The 20,733-nt window shown below is 49.4% G+C and overlaps 1 protein-coding gene across 18 annotated transcripts in view; it reads right to left on the bottom strand.

Annotated features, from left to right (window-relative positions):
* Positions 1–6,521: 6,521 nt before the first annotated feature.
* CAGE1 (cancer antigen 1) overlaps positions 6,522–20,733 on the bottom strand; it is a 53,481-nt gene continuing 39,269 nt past the window's right edge. For 7 of the 18 annotated variants that reach the window (XM_070074440.1, XM_051855858.2, XM_051855863.2 and 4 more), the window contains 2 exons: positions 16,708–16,776; positions 12,446–13,520 (listed from right to left, as the gene is read on the bottom strand). In XM_070074440.1, coding sequence (XP_069930541.1) covers positions 13,349–13,520; positions 16,708–16,776 — 241 coding nt within the window. In that variant the 3' untranslated portion in view covers positions 12,446–13,348. Of the gene's footprint in view, positions 6,621–12,445; positions 13,525–13,567; positions 13,608–16,487; positions 16,622–16,707; positions 16,777–20,733 lie in introns of those variants that run through there. The other 11 variants (XM_051855864.2, XM_051855867.2, XM_070074441.1 and 8 more) reach the window with 6 other exon arrangements.

Raw genomic sequence — 20,733 nt, 5'->3', positions numbered from 1 at the left:
ACCCATTCGACCCACGTCACCCACAAGGGGCACCCATTCGACCCGCGTCGCCCATCTGGCGTCCATGCAGGGACTGAGTGCCGGGAGCGCAGGACTGGGCCCGTGCGGGACTGCATGAGATGCATGACTACCGCGCTGCCGCTGGGCCACCGCCACCAGACCCCTGACCTGCCCCGACGTGGCTGAACTGCACGGACAAGGGCGATCTCCCGCTCCTGGGGCACCTGCTGTCTTCAGGTTTCCAGTCTGACCTGCTCTGGGCTCCTGGGATCTGCCGGGTTTTCTTTCTCCTTATCTGTGAGGCTGAGAGGCCCAAAGAGGCAAAAAGACGAGAGATGAAGAGAGAGCTCCGTCACTAGTTCACCTCCCAACTGTCCACACTGCCTGGAGCTGGAGCGGGGCTGGGCACTCGGTCTAGGTCTCCCGCATGGACGGCGAGAACCCGCTTGTTTGAGCCATCCTCACTGCCTCCCAGGAAGCTGGAAGCGGACCAGAGCCAGGTCGAACCCAGGCTCGTTCTCTCCCTCCTATGGGATAGGGGCTTCCCAACAGCTAGACTAAAAGCCTGCCCCCTGAAAGCTCTCTGACAAACACGTCCTCGTTTAACTTGCTCTCCTCACCAGAGAGGGACGATGGAAGGTAAAGCTACAGACATCCTGCCGGCGCCACGGCTCACTAGGCTAATCCTCCACCTTGCGGCGCCGGCACACCGGGTTCTAGTCCCGGTCGGGGCGCCGGATTCTGTCCCGGTTGCCCCTCTTCCAGGCCAGCTCTCTGCTGTGGGCAGGGAGTGCAGTGGAGGATGGCCCAGGTGCTTGGGCCCTGCACCCCATGGGAGACCAGGAGAAACACCTGGCTCCTGCCATCGGATCAGCGCGGTGCACCAGCCGCAGCGCACTGGCCACGGCGGCCCTTGGAGGGTGAACCAACGGCAAAGGAAGACCTTTCTCTCTGTCTCTCTCTCTCACTGTCCACTCTGCCTGTCAAAATAAATAAATAAATAAATAAAAATAAATAAATTTAAAAAATAAAGAAGAGATTTATTTAAAAAAAAAACAAAAACAAAAAACAAACAAAAAACTACAGACATCCTGCTATACTCAGTCACTGCTGGGACTGCACGGGGTCTCGCTGACCCAGTTCCTGTCAGAAGACTGACATCTGGGGCACCACTTTGCATTCTTATGTTAAAGAGATTCTGGGAGGTCTGTGTCACCACCATTCTCAGGTCATGTGTAGACACAGCCTGAACCTGTCAGGATTCAATTCAGGCTTCACCTGTGACGTGCACTCCAGGGTCGATGGGTTTTTTTAGGACTGAATTAAGACACCATGTGTTAAAGATGAAGCAGGGACATGGTGCCGTGGCTCACTTGGTTAATCCTCCACCTGCAGCGCCGGCATCCCATATGGGTGCTGGTTCTAGTCCCGGTTGCCCCTCTTCCAGTCCAGCTCTCTGCTGTGGCCCGGGAGCACAGTGGAGGATGGCCCAAGTGCTTGGGCCCCTGCACCCGCATGGGAGACCAGGAGGAAATACCTGGCTCCTGGCTTTGGATCGGCACAGCTCCAGCCATTGTGGCCATTTTGGGGGGTGAACCAACAGAAGGAAGACCTTTCTCTCTCTCTAACTCTGTCAAAAAAAAAAAAAAAAGATGAAGCAGGGACAAATAAAGTGTGGCTCCACTGGTTGTGATTAAGTTAGGGAAAATAAGGACATGAAAAGAGCCTTGCACGACTTCCCTGGGTACTCACAAATTCTCCTTGGCTGTGACCCACATTCTGCCCATAAGGTGCAGCTTTCCCTGGGTGTCCCCACCCTGGGAGCTCTGCCCCCTAACTGGCTCCAATCCTTGTTTTATGGAATTAAAAGATCCACTGATTGTGGAAGTCCTCCCAAATGTTCCCCACAGTCTCTCTCACCTTGCACCCATCTCTTGGTTTTCCAGCAATATTCCACATCCCGGTGACTCTTCCACAGGGCTCAGGCAAACCTGCGTTGATGTCCCACGGCTGTTGTTTTGGTCCCACAGAATTGGTAAGAATTTTTTTTTTAAGATTTTATTTATTTGAGAGAGAGAGAGTTACAGTGAGAGGGAGAGACAGAGAGAAAGCTCTTCCTTCGTTGGTTCACTCCCCAAATGGCCACAACGGCTGGAGCCGTGCCGATCTGAAGCCAGGAGCCAGGGCCCATATGGGATGCCAGCGCCGCAGGCGGAGGATTAGCCTAGTGACCCGCGGCGCTGGCCCTGTTAAGAATTTTTAAGAGCACTCTTTTCCTTTGATTACTTAGGATTCCCTCAGCATCATTACCACATGTTGTGTATTAAGCATTGGTTGGGGGCCAGTGTTGTGGCTCACTGGGCTAGACTGCTGCTTGCCATGCCGGCATCCCGTACTGGAGCACCGGGTTGCTCTGCTTCCAATCCAGCTCCCGCTAATGTGCCTGGGAAGGCAGAAGAAGATGGCACGAGTGCTTGGGAGACCCAGAGGGCGTTCCAGGCTCCCAGTTTCAGCCCGGTCCAGCCCTGGCTGTTGTGGATATTTGGGGTGTGAACCAGTGTTCCTTCCCCCGGTGAGACAGCATTGAGAACAGGTGCAGTGGTAGCCCCTGACCACTCAGCAGACACCCACCCCTCACCTGCCGGGACAATGGCTCTGCCCTTCTTTGGCTACAGGAAAACAAGCTCTCGGCCTCGCCACGTGGCCGCTACTTGCAGCGTGGACCCTGTCTTCTGCTTGAGGACCCGTGATCCTGAAGGTCGGCCTTTCCTCCTAGAGTAATGTCCGCTTCTCCAACCCACGGTTCCCAGCAACACGCAGCAAGCGGAACGTTGCTGTAGTGGAGACCGGCTCCCGCTCGGCCTTGGCGCCCCTCACAGCAGTCTCCTTGCTCGGCTCGCTGTCTGGGCTCTCGATTTTCTTCTCGTCGTATTCTGTCTGGGCTTTTATCTTTTGTTTATTTATATATTTTAGATTTGTTTATTTGGCAGGCAGAGTTATAGAGAGGCAGAGGCAGAGAGAGAGCCAGGTCTTCTATCTGCTGGTTCACTCCTCAGATGGCCGCAACAGCCAGAGCTGTGCCAATCTGAAGCCAGGAGCCAGGAGCTTCTTTCGGGTCTCCAGTGAGGGTGCAGGGGCCTAAGGACTTGGTCCATCTTCTACTGCTTTCCCAGGCCATAGCAAAGAGCTGAATTGGAAGTGGAGTAGCCAGGACTTGAACCGGTGCTCATATGGGATGCTGGCACTGCAGGCGGTGGCTTTACCTCCTACACCACAGAGCCAGCCCTTGTTTTTTTAATACCTTATTTATTTATTTGAGAGGTAGAGTTATAGACAGTGAGGGGGGAGACAGAGAGAAAGGTCTTCCTTCCGCTGGAGCTGGGCAGATCCGAAGCCAGGAGCCAGGAACTTCTTCGCGTCTCCTGCATGGGTACAGGACCCAAGCACTTGGGCCACCTTCCACTGCTTTCCCAGGCCATTAGCAGGGAGCTAGATCAGAAGAGGAGTAGCGGGGACTCAAACCAGTGCCCACATGGGATGCTGGCACCGTAGGTGGAAGCTTAGCCCACTATGCCACAGTGCCAGCCCAGCTTTTATTTTTTCACTTCACTAACCATTGCTAGATTGAATGTTTTCCATCTGAGCCTTTGTCTCCCCTGGTGAACACTCGCTTCCCTAAGCTCAACGACAGCCATAGCCCCTTGGTTTCCCCTCCACCTCAGCATGGCTTCCTTCTCCTCTGCCTGACCCGAGTGCGGGCCTGCCACAGGCCAGAGAGCCCAGCTGCTTCCCATCTGTGAGAGGGCCTGCAGGACGCTCCCTTACCAGAGCAGCAGGGAGTGTGCTGGTCAGCTATGCTCTGGGGACCAAGGCCAAGGAACTGGGCTGATGGTGACAGGAATGAGAGGACGAGAACGGAGGCTATGTCCCGCCCCCCCCCATCAGAAATGAGGGGTGTGATTATCACAGGGGGCTGCAAGGTCAGAACAGGGGGGAGGTGATGGGAGTGGGCAGGGGAGTGACCCTGAGAGCACTATGGAAATCCGTAATTAAACATGTTCCCAGAGGCACTCAACCCAGGTACTGCTTAACTTAACCAACTAAAGGAACCAAGACCAGGAGGCAGAGGGCAGTTATCCCAGTAAAAAGTTATGCTCCTGCTGTGGTTGAACATGTCCTTAAGATACACATGCTGGAACTTAAACCCCTGTGTGAGAGTTTGAAGATGTGGGACCATTAAAAAATTATTCTGTGCCTTGCGGCGCCGGCACACCGGGTTCTAGTCCCAGTCGGGGCGCTGGATTCTGTCCCGGTTGCCCCTCTTCCAGGCCAGCTCTCTGCTGTGGGCAGGGAGTGCAGTGGAGGATGGCCCAAGTGCTTGGGCCCTGCACCCCATGGGAGACCAAGAGAAGCACCTGGCTCCTGCCATCGGATCAGTGCTGTGCGCCGGCTGCAGCACGCCGGCCGTGGCAGCCATAGGAGGGTGAACCAACGGCAAAGGCAGACCTTTCTCTCTGTCTCTCTCTCTCACTGTCCACTCTGCCTGTCAAAAAAAAAAAAAAAAAAAAAAAAAAAAAGAAAAGAAAATTATTCCATCATGAGGAGGATTAGCAACCATATAAAAGGGCTGGAGGGAGGCTGGCGCTGTGGCGTAGTAGGTAAAGTGCTGCCTGCAGTGCCGGCATCCCATACGGGTGCTGGTTTGAGTCCTGGCTGCTCCACTTCCAATCCAGCTCTCTGCTATGGCCTGGGATAGCAGTGGAAGATGGCCCAACTCCTTGGGCGTCTGCACCCACGTGGGAGACCCGGAGGACGCTCTGCTCCTGACTTCAATCAGGGCAGTGCAGCTCCAGCCGTTGCGGCCGACTGGGGAGTGAACCAGCAGATGGAAGACCTCTCTCTCTGTCTCTCCTTCTCTGTGTAACTCTTTCAAATAAATAAATAAATAAATCTTTCAAAAAAAAAAGTTAGGGGGGGCTGGAGGGAACTGCCTGGGCCCCTGTGGCCCTCTGAGCTTTCTGCCATGTGAGGACACAGTATCCCCTCTAGAGGAGGCAGCAACAGGGTGCTGTTTCAGAAACAGAAACTGGGGGGGTAGGGGTCGCATGGTACAACAGCCTAAGCCACCGGCATAGCACATGAGCACAAGTTGGAGTCCTGGCTGCTCCTCTTCCAGTCCAGCTCCCTGCTAGTGCACCTGGGAAAGCAGCAGAAGAGGTCCGAGTAGTTGGGTACCTATCACCCATGTGGGAGACCCAGAAGAAACTCCTGGCTCCAACCTGGCCCTGTCCCAGCTGTTGCAGTCACTTGGGGAGTGAACAAGCGGATGGAAGATCTCTCTCTATGTCTCTCCCTCTCTCTGTAAGTCTGACTTTCAAATAAATCTTTTATTAAAAAAAAAAAAAACTGATAGGGCTGGTCCTCAAGAAGATGTGAGGGTCAGAAAAGGGGGTGGAGACCGGAGGAAGGAGCAGAAAGCCTCGGTTAAGCCAGGAATCGTCATGGTGCCTTGCTGTGAAGGCAGAAGCGGGGACTATTTCCAGCCGCCGGCTCTCCCCTCAGGAAGACAGTGGAGGCCGTGGGCTCCGTGACTCACCTTGCCAAAGTTCGCAGTTGCTCGGGCACTTGTCCTGCTGTCCCATCGCCCAGCCTAGCGAGGCAGCGTCGGCCCCTCTGCTATGCTGGAGGACCGAGTCTCTCCTTTCTCCACCGAGACGTCGTGTCCCTCGTCACTCCCGCCCACTCCTTCTTCAGCTCTTCCCTGACCGCTGAAGCCGTCTCGGCATGGATGCAGCCGCTGACCGACCATCTCCACACGTTGTGTCTCACAGCCGGCACGCATCCCTCGTCTTCTCAGTTCAACTGGCCACGTCCACTGAGAGCTCTGCTTGGCTTCCTGGAGCCTCTCTCTACGCCCCCCTAGCTCACCCATGAGCACCTCTTTTCCTTTTCCCTCTGAAGTGGCGTTGCATCGACATCTCCCTCTGCACATGCACTGCCACTCTGAGCTGCAGGCCCCCGTCCTCCCTGCTCAAGGCTGGAACAGCGCCACGGGCACTCCTGATTCTGTGCCACCCCCCACCAATCTACCACGCATGTCACTGGTAGGAGGATCTTTTAAACATGCACACCAGACCACGTCGCTCCCCTCCCTAAAAGCCTTCGGAGATCCTCTTCAGGACCAAGTTTGCATTTCTTAGCAGGCACAGACCATTCTACATGGCCATTGTCATCTCTTGCCCTGTGCAGAACCACCTAGGTTCCAGGCACTGCCTATAGTCTCAGGAATGAACAGTCTTGGGCCTGCACTGTAGCGTAGACTCTCCCTGTCCTCTGTCTTGGTACACACTGTCAGGGGAGGAGATGGCCTTGGCTCACACAGTCAATGGCTGTCTCGAGGTTACCCCCCCCACACACACACATTCTAGCACAGCCCACTTAGCTCCCTCCCCCAGTAGATAACGTCCTCCAGCTCATTTCTCGTGGGGTCCTAGGCATCTGGCACAGAACCTGTCACAGAGTTTACTGAAAGTCATTAACTGTTTATTGAAAGAAAGACTGGTGTAGACGCTGCATCCTTGAGCAGTACGCCGAGGGAGGCACATTCATTTTCAGACAACCTGTGGGAGGAAGATCACAAACGTCTCTTGAGACACGTGTTCGGCGGGCACTTCTGCATACAGTCCTGCTGGCATACAACCTGTGTTCCCAGCTATGTGCAGAGTCCAGATGCTGCATCATCCATCTTTATCTCAAAAGCTGCCTATTTTAATTATCTCTAGAAAATCCCATGAAACTTAGAATAATGTCTTTTGAAAACCCGAATCACTTTCAAAGTGTCCAGTGCTTTATTTTGTGAAACACTGGTATAGCTGCAATTCACTCTGTATTTCTCCTAATTTGTTATAAGTTATGTTGCAATTTTTTTGAATTTGAGAAATAACAAATTTTCTGCTTCAGAATTCAGATGAGACCTGTCTTACAGAATTCTTCAACATTAACAATGATAGGCTGGCACTGCAGCTCACTTGGCTAATCCTCCACCTGCGACGCCGGCACCCCAGGTTCTAGTCCCGGTTGGGGCGCCAGTTCTGTCCTGGTTGCTCCTCTTCCAGTCCAGCTCTCTGCTGTGGCCCAGGAGTGCAGTGGAGGATGGCCCAGGTCCTTGGGCCCTGCACCCGCATGGGAGACCAGGAGGAAGCACCTGGCTCCTGGCTTTGGATCAGTGCAGCGCACCGGCCATAGCGGCCATTTGGGAGAATGAACCAATGGAAGGAAGACCTTTCTCTCTCTCTCTCTCTCTCTCTGTCTAACTCTGCCTGTCCAAAAGAAAAAAAAAAAAACAATGATAATATCTTTCATTTTCTCTAGCACTTCTTTCAAGGATATTGCTCTTGTATTTACTACTTCAAGTACAAAATTAACTTTGGTAAAATAAAATACTTTCTTCCCTTCCACTCAGTAGTCATACCTCCAGCCGGGTTCTGGGATTCAGCAAAAGGATCACTTAGATGTTATACACATTCATTTTTCTGATGCATCTCACAACACCTGCTGTCTCTGGCTCCTTTGTGTAAACTCAGAGCTGGTTCCTCAAAAAACTGCTATAGTGGAAATGACAAGGACTGGATCTTAAGGGGCCAGTCCTCTCCTTCCATCTGGGTTTGAGTTCCAAAGGACTTCAGGGTCAGTGTCTGTTAAAGTTGCTGATGTTAGGAAGAGCCTGCCTGCCTGCCTGCCTGCCTGGAGAGAAAGAGGATGTCCCAGACGGGAAATTAAAAGTTGCAGTGAAACCCATGACTACTTTGTGCACCACTGGAGACAGCAGTGAGGCACAGGCACCGTGGTACACTGGGTTCAGCTACTGCTTCGAAGGCTGGCATCCCACACGGGAAAGCCTGGTTTGAGTCTTGGCTACTCTGTACTTCCAATCCAGTTTCCTGCTGCTACTCCTGGGAGGCAGGAGATTATGGCCTAAGTATTTGGGTTTTTGCCACCCACATAGGAGACCTGTATTGCGTTCCCAGTTCCTGGCTTTTGCCTGGCCCATTCCTGGCTGCTGTGGGCATTTGGGGAATGAACCAGCAGACAGAAGATCTCTCTCCTTCTCTTTTCTTTCTCTGCACCACTCTGCCTTCCAAATAAAGTAAATCTCAAAAAAAAAATAGCATCATATTATGCCAGAATTTGTGTGAACAAAGCCACTAAAAACAGTAACCTTTTTGTTAGGGTAAAATATGGACTATCTTGGGTTGTTCACAGGAAGAAATCAGAATAAAAGTAACTGCATTTTTTTTGAATTGTGAAACCTGTTTATATGATTTTTTTTAAGATTTTATTTATTTATTTGAGAGGTAGAGTTATAAACAGAGAGAGGGTGAGACAAAGAGAAAGGTCTTCCATCCACTGGTTCACTTCCCAGATGGCTACAACTGCTATAGCTGGTCTGATCTGAAACCAGGAGCCAGGAGCTTCTTTCAGGCCTCCCAAAAGGGTACAGGGGCCCAAGCACTTGGGCAATCTTCTACTGCTTTCCCAGGCCACATAGCAGGGAGCTGGATCAGAACTAGAACTGCTGGGACTTGAACCAGCGCCTGTATGGGATGCTGGCACCACAGGTGGGGGCTTAGCCCACTACACCACAGTGAGGCCCCTGTTTATATGATTTCAATGTACATTTGTATGGATTGATTTGGGTAGTATACTTAGTAATGACTCCTCCTGGACTGATTGACAAGAATGATGCTGGGGTGGGTACTGTGGCAAAGAGGGTTGAGTTGCCACTTGGGACATCTGCATACTCATATCCATCTAGCTCCTCCACGTCCCATCTAGCTTCCTTCTAGTGCACCTGGGAAAGCAGAAGATAGCCCACACGCTTGGGCCCCTCCAACCCATAGGGGAGACCTGCATGGAGCTCTAGGCTCTTGGCTGTGACCTGACTCTAGATGTTGTGGACATCTGGGGAGTGAACCAGAGGATAGAAGATCTCTTTTTCTGTGTGTGTGTGTGTGTGTGTCTGCCTCTCTCTGTTACTCCACCAATCAAATAAAAATAAATGAATCTTTTTTTAAAGATTTATTTATTTACTTGAAAGTCAGAGTTACACAGAGAGAGGAGGAAAGGTAGAGAGAGGAGAGAGAGAGAGAGAGGTCTTCCATCCACTGGTTCACTCTCCAATTGGCTGCAATGGCCAGAGCTGCACCGATCTGAAGCCAAGAGCCAGGAGCTTCTTCTGGGTCTCCCACGTGGGTGCAGGGGCCCAAGGACTTGGGCCATCTTCTACTGCTTTCCCAGGCTATAGCAGAGAGCTGGATCAAAAGTGGAACAGCCGGGACTTGAATGGGCGCCCATATTGGATGCCAGCACTATAGGTGGCAGCTTTACCCATTACACCACAGCGCTGGCCCCCAATAAATGAATCTTTAACAGAATGATTAATGTTTAATTTTCAGCCTCTTTAAAATCTAAATTAAGGGCAGCACTGTGGTATGGTGGGTAAAGCTGCTGCCTGCAGTGCCGGCATCCCATATGGCACCAATTCAAGACCTGGCTGCTCCACTTCTGATCCCGCTCCCTGATATGACCTGGGAAAGCGGTGGAAGATGGTCCAAGTCCTTGGACCCCTGCACCTGTGTGGGAGTCCCTGAAGCTCCTGGTTCCTTGCTTTGGATCAGCACAGCTCCGGCTATTGCAGCCATCTAGGGAGTGAACCAGCAGATGGAAGACACCTCTCTTTCTCTTTCTCCCTCTCCCCACCCTCTCTCCCTCTCTCTGCCTCTGCCTCTCTGTAACTCTGCTTTTTAAATAAAATATTTTTTAAAAAAATCTAAATTAACTTATATTTCCTTTAAAAATATTTGATACCTAAAAATTAAAGAAAAAATGTGGTTTAAATTTGGGGAAAGACGAACATTCAGTGACAAAACTCCTCAACAGCCAACTCTTGATTACATATGGGAAAGCAGCGCAAAGAAAGTACGAAGGGAGATGAACTACACGGATGACACTCATTCTGTAGTTAATTAACATTTGTGGGGTTTTCTAATGACTTACTTATTTGAAAGAGAGATGGAGAAACAGAGGAAAAGAGAGATCTTTCATCCACTGGTTCACTCCTCAAATGACCACAACAGTTAGGCCTGGGTGAGGCTGAAGCCAGGAGCTGGGAAATCCAACTGAGTCTCCCATGTGGGTGGCAGGGCCCAAGCATGGGACGTCATCTGCTGCCTTCCCAGGTGCATTAGCAGGGAGCTGGATCAGAAGCAGAGTAGCTGGGACTCAATCCAAAGCTTATATGGGATGCCATCACAGGTGGCAGCTATACCCCGTGTACCACAATGCTCCCCCTAATTTTGTGTTTGTTTCGATCTTTCTCCCACTAAGGAACACTAAGAGGTGTGAAGTTGATTGAGTTTCATCTTCCTTGATCTGTTTGCCAGCTGGCAGATTACATAAAAAGCAAGGATCTGGATGAAGAACTGATAGGATTCTGTACCCTCATAATTCAACTGTGAGAAGAGCTAGACCTCCGGGCGGGGCGGGAGGAGCACATGGAGACATGCCTGATCCACTGTTCCCCTCTTGCACACAGCTGTGTCATAAACAGGCCCTGGTTTTCATGGGTAGAGACCTGAGGGGGTGGGGAGTGAGGGAAAGGGGCTGCGACAGCTCTCTCTTCTGTCAGGAACTACTGCAGCAGGCCTCGTGTTGGCCTTAGCTCCAAGTCACTGTTACTTGTGTGGGATCTTCAGAAGAATGATGGAAAACGGGGTGGAAGGATCCACTTGTTCAGGTGCTGCTGCAGTTTGACATGATTGGCTCCCCAACTTAGGCAGATGGTTCGACTCCAGAGTGCTAAATCAATGGCACAGCATGGAATCCTAATCCAATCAGGATTTCTAGGTGGTGGCACAGTGGGAGGTCCCTAGGTCCCTGGAGGTGTGTCCCAGGAAGGCAGTTCTCCGTGAGCTGGGCCTGGGTGAGCTCTCTGCTTCCTGGCTCACCATGGGATTGCTCCTCCACACTGCTGGCACCATCCTCCAGCCCCGCAGAAACCAGACCGGTGGGGCCTGTCTCATCTTGGACTACGAACCTCCAAAACTGTGAGCAAAATAAACCTTTTCCTTCATAAGCAGCTTTTGCTGGGTATTTAAATCATACTAACAGAAAGCTAATACAGGTATGAAGTTTTTTTGTAACATACATTTTCTGTAAACATTTTGAAGACTCTTCGTAGTATCTGTCATAAGTGCTTAGGGATACCACAGTAAACATGAGACATTTCTACACTAAAAGGCAAGGCAAAGACATGTAAGCAGAGAACGGTAGTGACATTTATCAGGTGCTGTGATGTCAAAGGGGACAGTGTGCCCATGTGGAGGAAGCAAGTCGGCTCCACTGGGGGGATGGGGGAGGGATGGCTCCTGGTCTGGCAGGTGGTTCTGCTGTGGGGACTGGTGTGAGAAAAGAAACTGGAGCAGAATATACCAGAAGGTAGGGGAAGCCGCATGAGTGGCAATGAGAAGGCACGGAAATAAGAGGGAATGTTTAGAAAGCTGCCAGTGATTAGAGACGGATGGTGCATATGACAGGACTGGACAGAAAGGCAAGTGCCACTAGAGCACAGAGACCTTTGTGCCATGTTAAGGAGCTGGGATTCGATAGAGAACGTGATTAGGGACTGCTGCAAGGGAGGGGTGTAATCCTATCTTGCTTTTGGAAGATCACCCTGTCTACCTGTGGAGGCTGGAGCGCAAGGGTGCAAAGCTGGAGGCACAGCCGGCACTTATGGGCGGTGACTGGGACAGGGCAGGTGAAACGGTGGCGACTCCACATGGAGCAGCAGCAGTGGGAATGAGGTCCAGGGCCTGATTCAAGAACAGTTTCAGAGGGAGAGACTTCCAGTTACAGGACAAACTGTGAGAGGGGCAGAAGAGGCCCTCATCTGGGGGTGGAGAGGAATGGGAAGTTGAACATTACCAACACGTAACTTCAGGAACATGTAACATTGTGCTACTGTCACATCACATGGGAGTATAACATTTTTATAATGTCTATCAAAATCTTCCAGGGGGCCAGTGCTGTGGCGCAATGGGTTAAAACTGCAGTCTGCAGTGCCGGCATCCCATATGGGCACCAGTTCGAGTCCCGGCTGTTCCACTTGCAATCCAGCTCCCTGCTAATGGCCTGGGAGAGCAGTGAAGATGGCGCAAGTCCTTGGGCCCCTGCACCCTCATGGGAGACCCAAAAGAAGCTCCTGGCTCCTGGCTTTATATCGGCCCAGCTCTGGCTGTTGCAGCCATTTGTGGAGTGAACCAGCAGATAGATCTCTCTCTCTGCCTCTGCCTCTCTCTAACTGTGCCTTTAAATAACAACAACAAAAAAAGTCTTTAAAAAAAAAAAGATGCACATAAATCACCTGCGTCCCACATCGGAGTGCCTGTTTTGTTTTGTTTTTGTTTTTTTTTTACATTTATTCACACTCAGGGACTAGTTTATTTTTCCCAAAAGACCTATTTTAGTGACCATCTCAGCATAATCGTTTTCTTGAGGTATAAGTGGCATACAACAAAGTACACCTAATTTTATTGTACAGTATAAGGTTGAATCAATGCCTGTATTTATAAAGCCATCATCACATCTTCATTTCCATTCATTTGCAACAGACATCATAATTTCATTATTTTTAATATCTGAGTAGCATCCCCTTTACATAATAATATGCCTTTTTTTTCTTACTCTAGAGTCCTTTTCTTGAATCCCAAATTAAGTGGCATTAATATCTCTGCTTTCAAGATAAATAGTATGGATGTGTGTATCCATGTTATTTACAGATGAAGTAAATATAGCAAAATTTTAAGAATTGCTAATCTAAAAAAGAAATACTAAAGTATAGGTGACACACTAAATGTAATGCAACATAAACAGGAGCCAGTGTTGGGACACAGCAGGTCAAGCTTCTTGCTTCGCCTTGTGAATCAGGCATTTGGTAGTGGAGTGCTGGTTTGTGTCCCGCTGCTCAGCTTCCTGCTAATGTACATGCTACCAAGGTTCCACGAGGACAGTGCCAACATGGCTGTCAGCTTTCTCACCGACTTCAGGGAATAAGAGGCATCTGGAGCTGGAGTGTGCATGGCAAGACAGAACCGTGCACGACTGGCCCTCCAGCCGACAGCAGCTGGCTGCACCACATCTGCACCTCGAGCACTAGGAACCAGCCACGTGGAGGAGCATCTAGGCCAGGAAGCTACAGGCGCAGGGCTACACAGCCCTCCTGGCAAGAGGCAGGGAAAAGAAGGAGTGCCGGGTTTGATGCCTGCCTCCAGCCCCGGATTCCAGCTTCCTGCTAACTGAGACCTTGGGGAGGCAGCAGTGATGGCTCAAGTAATTGGGTCCCTGCCACCATGCGGGAGACCTGGATTGAGTTCTTGGCTCCAACTTCATCCCCAGTCACGGATGTTGTGGGTATCTGGGGATTGAACCAAAGACGGACGCATTCTCTTCCTCTCTGTGTCTGTCTGCCTTTCAAATTAATAAACAAAAAGTTTTAAAAAAGATGGCCTACCACGGTCATGGACTTCAAATGATTTTTTAATCTTCTTGGTCTGCAGGAAATAGAAAATAATGTAAAAAGAAGACAGAGAGAGAAGAGACTAAAATAGTGAACAGAGTGAACAGTATGCCATTATTTAGCATATTTTCCCCTTCACTTTCAAGAAATAATTGTTTAGGACAGAACTAGGAGACCCTACAGACTTAAGATAAAGCTTTTCAGTAACACCTGGCTCATTCTCACTGCATTTAAATAAAATACCGAGCCACAGTTCATTGCATCTCACATCCTCACAGGTCTTTCTTAGGATAAGGTTGTGGCTATGACTTGAAAACCAAATGAATTTCCTTGACGACAATGAAGAACTGGAGGCAGCAGTGACGTGTGAGACAGGAGTCGGCTCCTGTGTCCTTGTTTTCCACCTGTTCCACCTCCAACAAGTGGCAAAGGCAGCTGGATAGTTTCGGGGGGACACAGAGGTGGTGTATAGCTTGCACACATGCTATCAGTGGACTGCAGGGCCGGTGGCAGAAGGCTTGTGTTGGTCTGGGGCTTGCTAACAAGTGGCCTGACCAGCGGGAAGGGGCCTTCACAGCTCTTCCGCTCCATCTCCTGCCCCTGCTTCCAGGTCAGCCTAAATCTATACAAAGGGGCCTCAAAGCAACCAAGATGTCTGAATGGCTGAAACACATGCAAATTCATATGCAAATTTTCTTGTTTTGAAACAATTCTTCTTGCCCGCACCGTGGCTCAATAGGCTAATCCTCTGCCTTGCAGCGCCAGCACACTGGGTTCTAGTCCTGGTCGGGGCGCCGGATTCTGTCCCGGTTGCCCCTCTTCCAGGCCAGTGGAGGATGGCCCAGGTCCTTGGGCCCTGTACCCCATGGGAGACCAGGAGAAGCACCTGGCTCCTGCCTTCGGATCAGCGCGGTGCGCCGGCCACGGCAGCCATTGGAGGGTGAACCAACGGCAAAGGAAGACCTTTCTCTCTGTCTCTCTCTCACTGTCCACTCTGCCTGTCCAAAAAAAAATAAAAAAATAAAAAATAAAAAAATAAAAAATAAAACAATTCTTGACAAAAATATTCAACAGTTTCTCTCCACAATCAGAGAAGATCCACATTCAGTTACATGAGCTTTTATTATTTGTGATTTGCCATGCATCAGGGGAAATCAATAAACTTAATGGAGGAATAACACCTCACTCACTGGACTAGAAGTTTCTGTTCGGGCACCTGTGGAACACAAAACGGCCTCCAGATGATTTTAACCTAGACTTAGCCAAAGTAACTGACCACATTCTTTCTTCTTAGGAAGAAAAACCAATCTCCTGGCAAATGCAGATGGTAGCAAGCAAGCCTGACTCACAATGTGATCAAATGCAACTTTGGTTTTGTCTCCGGTTTCCACTTGTAGGCTTCTCATCAAGGGAAGCTTTTCCTTTGCCAGAACACACAGCAGGCCCAAGGATTTTTCTTTTTATGTGTTCGTTTGCTTATTTCACAAAAAGGGATGGAACTTTTTTTTTTCTGTCAAGGGCCATTTGGATACTGATAACATCAGCAGCAGCCCATAAAAAATCATCAACTTAACATTAGCGTGGTATACAGACACTGAAGTTTGAGTCCCGCCGGCGGTTGCCTCGGCAGGGCCAGATGCAATGATTTCGCAGGCTTTGCAGGGCCTGGGCTGGACCTGAGAGGCAGCACCAGTCCCCACTGTGAGGCACTCAGGGTGCCCAGGCTCACGGTGCATCTTCGAATCTGCACTCACAGACAGGACTTCTCGCCCTGTCAGCTCAGGCCGGTGGACGCCCGGCCTTCAGAGGCACCGGGGTCGGGGTCAGCTGTCTCCTGGCTCACCTCCTTCTCCATTTGGAGGAGGACAGAGGAGGCAATGGGACAGCTGTTTCTTGGCTGGGCAGCGTTAGGGTCTGCCTGGCAGTGGCTAAAGCGGAGTCTTTCTCTTTGGAGCTTGTGAGTGACCGACCTCTCCCTTGACTCCGGCCGATCCATTTCCCTTCTAGGTGGTCACCTGATGCCCCTCCTTCTCTTCTGGTTCCTCAGTGCTAGGATCCCCCCACTGTGGGCAGAGCCCAGGATATGCCAGCCCATCCTTTGTCCTGATGAGACTGGGGAGAAAAGCCGCCCCATGAATGGTCCTGCTGTCCTGCCACCACAGCCTCCTTCATTTTCTTAGGCACAAGGGAGTTCTTAGTCCTCTGCTTCCCAGCTTCCTTTTATTTAACGAATTTGAAGAGCAGAGAGAGAGAGAGAGAGAGACTGATTTTTCCATTTATGAGTTCATTCCGCTCAGTCTGGGTTTGCCGTATGGGTGGCAGGGACCCAACCGCCTGAACCATCACTGCTGCCTCTTCCCAGGGTGGGCAGTAGTGGGAAGCTGGAGTCAGAGCAGAACCAGGACTCGAGTTTGGGAAGCAGGCAACCCAAGCAGAGTCTTAACTGTTGTACCGAACATCTGCCTCTCCCAGTTTTTAGGGCCCATGCTTCAAAGTTCTCTGGAGACCTCGCACAAGGCTTCAGGTCAAGGAGACAGAATTACGTGGGGGCAGGGAAGCCCATGACACAGCAGAGTCCAGGCAAGCTCCTCCTCAAGCTTCCTGCTCTCCACACTTCACACACTTCAGAGTGAGCCGAGGAACAGGGCTCACGGCACGCACTCTCTGGCGTAACTCTGCACGTGGGGAAAACGTACCGCCCCTTGGGAACTGTGTTACCAGCACCTAAGGAATGGGACCAGAAAGAAGTCCACTGGATCATCCTACAACGTTCTGAACCAACCCCATAGGGTTTGTGCACCAGCCTTGTAGCATCTGCTACTGAGACGCTTCGAACACTGCGGATTATAAAGCTTGATGTCAGTGTAGGGAGATTCGGTTGTCAGAACAGAGCAAGCGGCTTTGCTGCAGACAGCGTCTCAGCGCCTGATCTCCATGGCATCTCACTGTACATGCTGTGAGGGCAAGGCTCTACCCAAAAGATTTATCCAGCAACTGTTTTATGTGAGCAAAACCACCACGCTCCTTCACATACCTGGCTCCTTTATCCTACATAGAGATGAGGACAAGATCTGTTATCTACAAAGATATTTAAAGTTAACGACACTACTACTTTTTAAAAGGAGGGAAATTACCTTGGTTTTCTGGCACTCTCCCTGGGCCTCCTCAATAAATCTTCCAAATGTTTATTTCTCTCTTCCAAGCTGAAGGAAGAAACAGTTGAATTATAGGACTAAAGTGGAATTTTCTAGACCAATATTTGGTTAGAGTCACTGGAGGATCTGAGCAGGTTAAGTTCAAATGGTGACTCCAGTTCATCACGTAGGAACTGCTGATTCTTTCCGAGCTACTCAAATTATTGGATCCATTTTTTTTTCCTGTACAGGTTGTTCCAGTGGTGGGGGTATAAGCAGTAGTGACTATATAAAATGACAATTGATATTCTCTATTTGTTTATATACTGGCCTGGCCCAGTGCTGGCTACTGCCAGCCATCTATAGAGTGAACCAGCAGATGGATGATCTCTCTTTCTGTGTCTGTCTGTCAGTCTATCTCTCTCTCTCTGTAACTCGTTCATGCAAATCTTTTTAGAAAGATGTGATTTGTATGCACAGTGAAATACCACTCAGCCACAGAAAGGATGAAATCTTGCCATTCACAGCAACACGGATGTCTGGTGATCATTATGTTAAGTGAAGTAAGCCAACCGCAGAAAAGAAAATATTGCATGATCTCACCCAATGTGGAGTCTAAAACAAAGGTGATTTCTTAGAAGTTAAAATGGTGTTTTCTGGGGCTGGTGCTGTGGCGTTATGGGTTAAGCTGCTGCCTACAATGCCAGCATCCCATATAGGCAGCGGTTTGAGTCCTGGCTGCTCCACTTCTGATCCAGCTCCCTGCTGGTGTGCCTGGGAACGCAGCAGAAGATGGCCCAAGTGCTTGAGCCCTGCCACCCCATGGGAGACCTGAAAGAAGCTCCTGGTTCCTGACTTTGGATCAGCCCTGCTCCATCAACTATGGCCATGTGGGGAGTGAACCAGTGGATAGAAGATCTCTCTTTCTGTCTCTCTCTCTTTCCTCTGTCTCTGTAACTCTGCCTTTCAAATAAATAAAAAAAGAAATTCTGCGGTTCTATTGCATAGTACATGACTCTGGATAGTGTTAACATAATGAGGGGCAGGTGTTTGGTGCAGCAGGGAAGACACCACTTGGGACATCCACGTTCCGTATCACAGTGCCTGGGTTTCAGTCCTGGCCCTGCTCCTGATTCTAGCCTCCTCTGATGTACACTCTGGAAGGCAGCATGTGATGGCTCAAGTACCTGGATTCCTGCCACTCACACGGGAATTCTGGGCTCCCAACTTTGAGACCGGCCTAGCCCTGGCTATTCCAGGCGTTTAGAATATGAACCAGCAACTGAAGATGTTTCTCTCTAGCTCTCAAATAAATACTGTATATTTCCCTCAAAAAAAAAAGTCTAGAGGATAGGATTTTGAATATTTTCATCATAGAAGAATGTGAGATATTTGAAGAGATAGATATATTCACCCTGATTAGACATCACACAATATATACCAACATTGAAACATCAGGCAGTACCTCATAAATATGTACAAATATTTTTTTTTTTGACAGGCAGAGTGGATAGTGAGAGAGAGACAGAGAGAAAGGTCTTCCTTTACCGTTGGTTCACCCCCCAATGGCCGCTGAGGCCAGCGCACCGCGCTGATCCGATGCCAGGAGCCAGGTGCTTCTCCTGGTCTCCCATGGGGTGCAGGGCCCAAGCACTTGGGCCATCCTCCACTGCACTCCCAGGCCACAGCAGAGAGCTGGCCTGGAAGAGGGGCAACCGGGACAGAATCCGGCGCCCTGCCGGGGCTAGAACCCGGTGTGCCGGCGCCGCAAGCGGAGGATTAGCCTAGTGAGCCGCGGCGCTGGCCAGATGCATTTATTTATTTGAAAGGCATAGTGACAGAAAGAGGAGGGGAGAGACAAAGAAAAAGAAATCATCTATCTGCTAGTTCACTTCCCAAATGGCTGCAACGGCCAGGACTGGGCCAGGCCAAAGCCAGGAGCCTGGAACTCCATCCATCTCTGCTGCATGGGTGACAGGAGCCCAAATACTTGAGCCATAAGCCACTGCCTTTCCAGACGCTTTAGAAAGAAGCTGGACTGGAAGTGGAGCAGCCAAGACCGAAAGGCACTCTGTCACAGGAGACCAGCATCAAATGCAGCGGCTGAATCTTCTGTGCCACACCCCAGCCCCAGTACTGCCAACTTTAACCAAATCAATAGACTAGCAAGAGTTTAAATATTACTCTAATGATATATCTGCTAATTTCTGATGCAGCAAATATCTTTTAATCAGATAAAGAAAATTCACTACAATTCAAAATATTGTCCTTAAAGGATGTAAGAATATATTTGATAACACACACACACACTGATCACTTAAAGCAAATCAACTCACATGATAACTGATAGTGGTGGTTGATTTTTGTAGCAAATGGAATCACTGGGGCCGGCGTGGTAGGCTAAGCCTCCGCCTGCGGCACCAGCGTGCTATATGAGTGTTGGTTCTAGTCCCGGCTGCTCCTCTTCTGATTCAACTCTCTGCTATAGCCTGGGAAAGCAGTGGAAGACGGCCCAAGTACTTGGGCCCCTGCACCTACGTGGGAGACCCAGAAGAAGCTCCTGGCTGCTGGCTTCAGATTGGCCCAGCTCATTTGGGAAGTGAACCAGCAGATAGAAGACCTTTCTGTCTCTCCCTCTCTCCCTCTGTCTGTAACTCTACCTCTCAAATAAGTAAATGACATCTTAAAAAAAAAAGAAAACAGAATCACCTAGATGGCTTGTGAAATATGTGGTACTTTAAAAAATTCATGGAAAAATGGAATTAAAGAGGCCCAACGGCTTAAATCGCCTCTCCCAACTCCGGCATCCTATGTCAGAGCTCTGGGTCAAGTCCTGGCTGCTTTGCTTCTGACGCAGCTCTTTGCTAATGCACCTGGGAAAGCAGTGGGAAATGGCCCAAGTACTTGGGGCCCTGGCACTCACGTGGGAAACTGGATGGAGCTCTAGGCTCCTGGCTGCTGGCTGGCCCACATGGCTGTTTAGACCACCTGGGGAGTAAATCAGCACACGGAAGCACTCTTCTTTCTCTCTCTCTCTCATCTCTTCTTCCCTCTCTGTTACTTTGCCTTTCAAATCAATATATAAATAAATCATTTTTTAAATGTAAGCTTATTGGAGTAAAAAAATTTTGAAATCCATGTGTAGATTTTTCATAATACACATTTTCCTGAACTTTTTGAAGACCCCTCCATATACAGCTGCTCGGGTCCCAACATATTTGACTTAGGAGTAGTACCTGGACATCGGTATTTTTACAAATGCATTCAAGGGAATTTAATAAGCAGCCACTACAGACATCACCTTTAATAACTTATAGAATTCTGATGTCACACCTCTTTCTGAGCACAACTAGATCAACCACTCACCTGAAATATATATTGAAAAGAGTTTTAATTTTTAAAATAAGTGGACCAAAGTAATATGGTCAAAATGACACTTTGATCCTATTTTTAAATATTAGTCTATATTTTATGTTGACGCTGATGAAGCCATGATCACTGTGCACATATCTTCCTTGGTTTTAAGGCAGAAAGGAGCCTAATTTTACTTCTCTTGATCACACGACATCCTCCCCTACTGCAAATTTAAAACTTGCCTGCATTAGTCCAAAAAAGCTGGAAAAACGGTTTTACCACTTGTTCTGCTTAGAAACATTAATGAAAAGCAAAATCAAACTTTCCAAACTACAAATGCGCACACCTCCAATCCTCTTATGGTGAGTTAGTTCTATAGAACTATTTTGAGGAGTGACTGCTATGAAAGGTTAGACCTTTTGTTTAAGCTCTTGTGATAGCCAGCACAATATAATAAATGAAGTTGGAGGAAGAAACAGATTACTAGTGAGGATAAGAAATCAGTGAAAAGGACACTGTGGGGAGCAATCCGGACTAGACTGAGTTACTGGAATTAAGACTTATTCTATGCATCTGCTCTCCCACAATATGGCGCTGGGAGAGAAGTAAACAGCTTCTGCACAGTTGCCTCCAGTTCAACCAATAAACTGTAGGACTTGCTCCTGATTGGAG

The sequence above is a fragment of the Oryctolagus cuniculus genome, chromosome 5, assembly GCF_964237555.1.
Source record: "Oryctolagus cuniculus chromosome 5, mOryCun1.1, whole genome shotgun sequence".
NCBI lineage: Eukaryota > Metazoa > Chordata > Mammalia > Lagomorpha > Leporidae > Oryctolagus > Oryctolagus cuniculus.
This window is presented reverse-complemented; position numbering and strand designations above follow the sequence as displayed.